This window comes from Leiobunum rupestre, chromosome 10 (genome assembly GCF_980474605.1).
Source record: "Leiobunum rupestre chromosome 10, qqLeiRupe1.1.hap1, whole genome shotgun sequence".
Taxonomy (NCBI): domain Eukaryota; kingdom Metazoa; phylum Arthropoda; class Arachnida; order Opiliones; family Sclerosomatidae; genus Leiobunum; species Leiobunum rupestre.
Genome location: NC_143393.1, coordinates 40942935 through 40948934, shown reverse-complemented (window position 1 = coordinate 40948934; position 6000 = coordinate 40942935). Strand labels below are relative to the sequence as shown.

Genomic DNA, 6000 nt, shown 5'->3' with positions numbered 1-6000 from the left:
CATTTGACAAATTTTCAAAATTTTCTGACTTTTCCTTTACCTTTTTCAAATTCTTAAAATTTCCAGACTTTTCCGTTACCTTTTACAAATTCTAAAAATATTCCGACTTTTTCTTTTGACAAATTTTAAAAATTTCCTGACTTTTCCTTTACCTTTTACAAATTTTTAAAATTTCCAGACATTTCCGTTACCTTTAACAAATTCTAAAAATATTCCGACTTTTTCTTTTGACAAATTTTAAAAATTTCCTGACTTTTCCTTTACCTTTTACAAATTCTTAAAATTTCCAGACTTTTCCGTTACCTTTTACAAATTCTTAAAATTTCCCGACCGTTCCGTTGCATTTTACAAATTCTTAAAATTTCCCGACCGTTCCGTTACCTTTTACAAAATCTAAAAATTTCCCAACTTTTCCTTATTACAATTTTTTTAAATTTCCTGACTTTTCCCTTACCTTTTACAAATTCTTAAAATTTCCCCACTTTTCCTGACATTTTATGCCTATTTTAAAATCCTGGAACTTTTCCTTGAATGTGGCAACGCTGATAACGTAATTTTCGATAACATTTAATCACCTTTTACAATAAAATATTTCCCTTATATAGTACTTTAAATAAAAGCCAGATTAATAAAGAAATAAAAACTAAATTTAGCGTGAAACCTACGCGAAATCACGGTTAATTTCCTTCCCACAAAAGGACTCCCCAAATTACGGAAACAATGCTGACGTCAAAACAATAAAAAGATCTAGCAAGCGAAACAAAATACGTCAAAATCGTCATTTTTCGGGCAAAAACAAAAGTGGCATCTTTTCGTTGGAATCAAACCGTCGCCAGTGATACGAAAATACAAGAGTTTGTCTTTATATTTGTATCCCTAAAATCCCTCCCGAACGACTCCCATCCACCCTCCAAGAAGGAGGAGTAGTTAGAAAGAGGCACTGAGCCAAACCTCATCCCTCTCTCTGGCTCAATATCCTCCCAGCGAAACGTCTCCGGCGCTCGCTCGGAGTTTGTTTCATTTTGCCAAACTTGGAACTCGCGTTGGGAAGTGTCGCCCGCGAGCTTGGAAACTTCGGATCCGACTACAGCCGGGGGAAAATAAAACAAGATCGCCTATTTCAACCTCCCAAATAGTCTCGGAGAGAGGATTTTTGCGGGGATTTGCGAAACATTTAAATCGAATGAAGTGAAATTTTAGAAATTTGCGTGGCTCTTTTTTCCCGTTGGGGACTAATTAAATTTATTTAAATTTAATCGCGCGAATAATAATGGCGGAATGCGGCGCGTTTCGGACTTCCATTCTGAGGATTGTGTCGCTTATCTTGGCCATTTTGAAGTGCGGTCAAGCGTTTAATTTGGACATTAACAGCGCGTTACGGCATCATGGACCTGACCACAGTATGTTCGGGTTCGCGGTGTCACAGCACCGAGACAATGGAAATAGCTGGTACGTAGACTTCACATTCAGAATCATTTATTTTAGAATTAAATGGGTTTAAACGCTGGAAAAATATGTACAAAGCAAATTAAATGCGGTACATTGCATTTAACTAATCTTAAAATAGCCCCAAGGTGGGAAATTAAAAAGTAAACTCTAAAATAAATTTCTTGGATGCCGGCCAAACACAATATTCAATTTTAAACACTTCTGAATCACGACTTCTTGCGCTTCAGAACTCGCCTAAAGTGCGGTTTGAAAATTGACTAATATTTTGATTTGCAAATGGTTGCGGGGCAGTACCCTTTTGGGTGGTCCGCAATAAACTACACCGATAACGAAAAGAATTTCACGCATACGTAAGAATAAAATTAAACTACTCGCGTTAAAAATAATGATATCGTCATCGATACGTAACTAATTACGTCATCTTAGCATTTGCCCTAGTGACCAATGTTATGTCTCCATAACACATAACAAAATAGTTATCTTTAAAATGCCAATAGATGGAATTACCAATAGATGGAATTACCAATAGATGGAATTACCAATAGATGGAATTATCAATAGATGGAATTACCAATAGATGGAATTAACAATAGATGGAATTACTATAGGTTGGAATTACCAATAGATGGAATTAACAATAGACGGAATTATTAATAGATGGAATTATTAATAGATGGAATTACCAATAGATGGAATTACCAATAAATGGAATTACCAATAGATGGAATTATTAATATATGGAATTATTAATAGATGGAATTACCAATAGATGGAATTACCAATAAATGGAATTACCAATAGATGGAATTACCAATAGTTGAAACTAACAATAGATGAAATTACCAATAGTTGAAACTACCAATAGATGGAATTACCAATAGATGGAATTACCAATAGATGGAATTACCAATAGATGGAATTACCAATAGATGGAATTAACAATAGATGGAATTACCAATAAATGGAATTACCAATAGATGGAATTACCAATAGATGGAATTACCAATAGATGAAATTACCAATAGATGAAATTACCAATAGTTGAAATTACCAATAGTTGAAATTACCAATAGTTGAAATTACCACTAGATGGAATTAGCAATAGATGGAATTATCAATAGATGGAATTAGCAATAGATGGAATTATCAATAGATGGAATTATCAATAGATGGAATTACCAATAGATTGAATTACCAAAAGATGGAATTACCAGTTGTTCTTCTAACGACCAACTGAACAGATTATTCAGGTTGTAAGTTTCAGTTAGTCAGATCAGGTAAATCTTTTATATTCCCCTAATGCAGCAATCTGAATTCAAATTGTATCTGATTCATTATCTCAAGTAACCGATCTGAAGTATATGTGTAATCTTATTGAAAGTAAATTAAAAGTGCGACATCTAAAATCCGCTCACATTATGTCTGTTGGTTTACAATGAATCAAACTATCTAGTTTTTATTTTCACCCATATCAACTGATCTGATAATGAGTGTTAATGCGGATAATCTGATAAATCGTAAATATTTGCTCAGGTTAGATAACGCTACAAAAAAAATTAATTTAAGGGGGAAGACTACAGTGGCTATTGTCTACTTTCGCGCTATTTCAAGCTAAACTCTTTTAATTTTGTATTTTAACTTATAAAATTATTATTTAAGTGTAGAACAGCCTCTTGTTTAGTGCTTAAAATAATTTGACAAATTTAAATTTAAAAGTAATTAAGTTATTACGTTTTAATTCGGACCCCCGGAGCTAAACAAGTTGAAAAATGTTTGAAAAAAGTAATAAAACTGCGCGTGGTGGGTCTAAGTAGGATGATATTTGTATGTTCGCACTATATTGGGTACAGCCCAATAAATCGTCAGAAGCCAATAGGGCAGAAAAACGAAATCCAGATGTCGGAGCCTTATGGCCGGGACAGCATTAGCCCAGCCATCAAAGCTGTCACTCATCGTAGTGACTCCCGCGAAAGACTTCCATGTTTTTAAGATTGAAGCAATCTGCTCTACTGGTCATAAAACCCAAAGCACGTACAATACGTCTATTTACATTAAAATGGACGTAATTAAAGGCCCAATAACCCTCGTTCACGCGAAAAACAAATTGAAGACCTGATTCAGAGCTTAAAATAGTGGGCCGTTTTGGCCAGTTCTAAAACTCGGATTTGCAGTTTTGACCAGTTCTAAAACTTGGATTTGTAGTTCTAAAACTCGGATTTGCAGTTTTGACCAGTTCTAAAACTTGGATTTGTAGTTCTAAAACTCGGATTTGCAGTTTTGGCCAGTTCTAAAACTCGGATTTGCAGTTCTAAAACTCGGATTTGCAGTTCTAAAACTCGGATGTGCAGTTCTAAAACTCGGATGTGCAGTTCCAAAACTTGAATTTGCAGTTCTAAAATCGGATTTGGGCAGTGCTATTTATCGCGATTTTGTTTTATTTAAAATGTTAAAAAACAAAATAATTCCAAGGTTCCAACTGCTCCTTGAATTTTTGTTTTGGGGGTTTATTTTATTTATTCTAAAAAATCCTTATTTTATCCCCTGACCTGATTATTTACATACGTCGTGAAAGAACTTGACACTGTAAGTAACTTCCAAGTAACGTTGCCAGCTAATTTTTGTTCGATACCAAAGGTTATATTTGTAATATCACAAGTTTATCATTATTAATAATTATATGAAAAATGATAATTTAGTTAACACATACGCCGCTAGCGTACTCAAAGCAGCCGTGAGCAAGCCCGGGCCCCGGAAAATAGAAATTTCGGGCCCCAAAAGAGCCATTACTACGTTTTCGGACAGCAATCCGGGAGCAGTATGACTCGTTTGTTCAAACCCCGGGCCCCTAGAGTGCAAGGGCCCCGGTCATTTGTACCGAATTTCCTCCTCTATGGTCGGGCCTGAGCGTACTTGGCGCTGTGTAACTTTAATCTAACGTAGACTTGGAATCTCCTACGCCAGCTAATTTTTGCTCGAGACCAAGGCCTATTGCAAAATTAAAACACTTTCATTGTGAAAATTGAAGCTTATTTGGGTTAAATATTGAACGTTATTGAATCAGAACAAAATTTACTGTTATCAGAAGTTTATAATATATATCGGTTCGAGATAAGTATCCATCTTGGCAATTAAAATGAAACGAGTACCTTTCCTTTGGGCGCGATTTTCCCGCCAAATCACGGCTCAAAATTTACCGGGTCTATAACTTCACTAAAGGGTGTAAAATGTAAAAATTACTTTTACTTATTGATAAACCTTATTTTCATAATGAAATAGTATTAAAAAAACAATATATGACGTCTTCGAAATAATTCGATTGATAAAATTTATACCCGTTCTAACTGTAAATTTTCTTTTAATTAGGGATGCACCGATATATCGGTCTATTTTTCTAATATCGGTTATTGGTCGATACCGGTATTAAAAAAATATTTCCAGAAAAACATTTAAAAATAAGAAAATTCTCGATTAACTAACTAATGATAATATTTTATTTGATTCGCCGCGGCACGTACGCCAGTCTTCAGAAGCTAGATCATACCTTTTTTTAGACAGGGGGTTACGAGTGTAAACAATTAAAAAACAACGATATTCGATTTGTGGTAGAGAATATGAATCAAGTAAAATGAAAAGAAACATATTCGGATATGCTCTTGAAAACTTTTTTTCATGAAAAATGAGAATAAAATGGTATGACTGTGCACTGAACCGTCTTTTACAATGATTTTATCATATACACTACTGTTATGATAGACAACATCGGCCGATATATCGTACGATATTACCGCCGATATATCGGCTACGAATAGCTGATATATCGGCTGTTCCCATATCGGTGCATCCCTACTTTTAATGGTGATATTCCTATAAAATATTCATGATTAGGTAAAAACCAGGGCGTAGGAACCATCAGGGACAGGGAGGGCAATGCCCTTTCCAAATATTTTAATAGAGGGGCAATTCAAAATTCCCAATTTAGGCTAATGAAAACTAAAGGGAAATTAAGTAATATTTCATTAATATGATAAAACAATTAGTTGAAATTGAGTTAACCTATGGACTTCATAATCGAATACCTCAGCTCACAGATGGAAATTATAAATTTAAGTCGATGTAATTAAATTCCAAATTTCAAATCATATTAGCATATGTAAAATAATCACTTATACGTATGCCATAAAAGCGTTTTCTTTAACGAAACCTTGTTGACGCGATATGACGTAAATTACGTCACTTCCAACGAAATACGCGTCATCAACTTTGTATCGAGGAACCGCGAGTTAGTTAAACGAATTTGGACAATGACATAGTTTAGTTCGTGCACGGTGAGCGCTAGATTTGGTTTCCATGGTAACCTTTTCAAAATAATATTAATAATTTTCCATTTTCGGGTCCACTATTGGTCTCATAAAAACATTTTCAAAATAATATTAATAATTTTCGATTTACGGGTCCACTATTGGTCTCATTAAAAACTTTTTCAAAAGAATATTAATAATTTTCGATTTACGGCTCCACTATTCGTCTCATTAAAAACATTTTCAAAATAAT

At 34.2% G+C, this 6000-nt stretch overlaps 1 protein-coding gene across 1 annotated transcript in view; it reads left to right on the top strand.

Moving 5' to 3' along the window:
• Positions 1-983: 983 nt before the first annotated feature.
• LOC149925872 (integrin alpha-PS2-like) overlaps positions 984-6000 on the top strand; it is a 78267-nt gene continuing 73250 nt past the window's right edge. Inside the window, exon 1 of the mRNA XM_090160219.1 lies at positions 984-1449. Within this exon, the coding sequence (XP_090016345.1) occupies positions 1271-1449 (179 nt within the window). The 5' untranslated portion in view covers positions 984-1270. The remainder of the gene's footprint in view (positions 1450-6000) is intronic.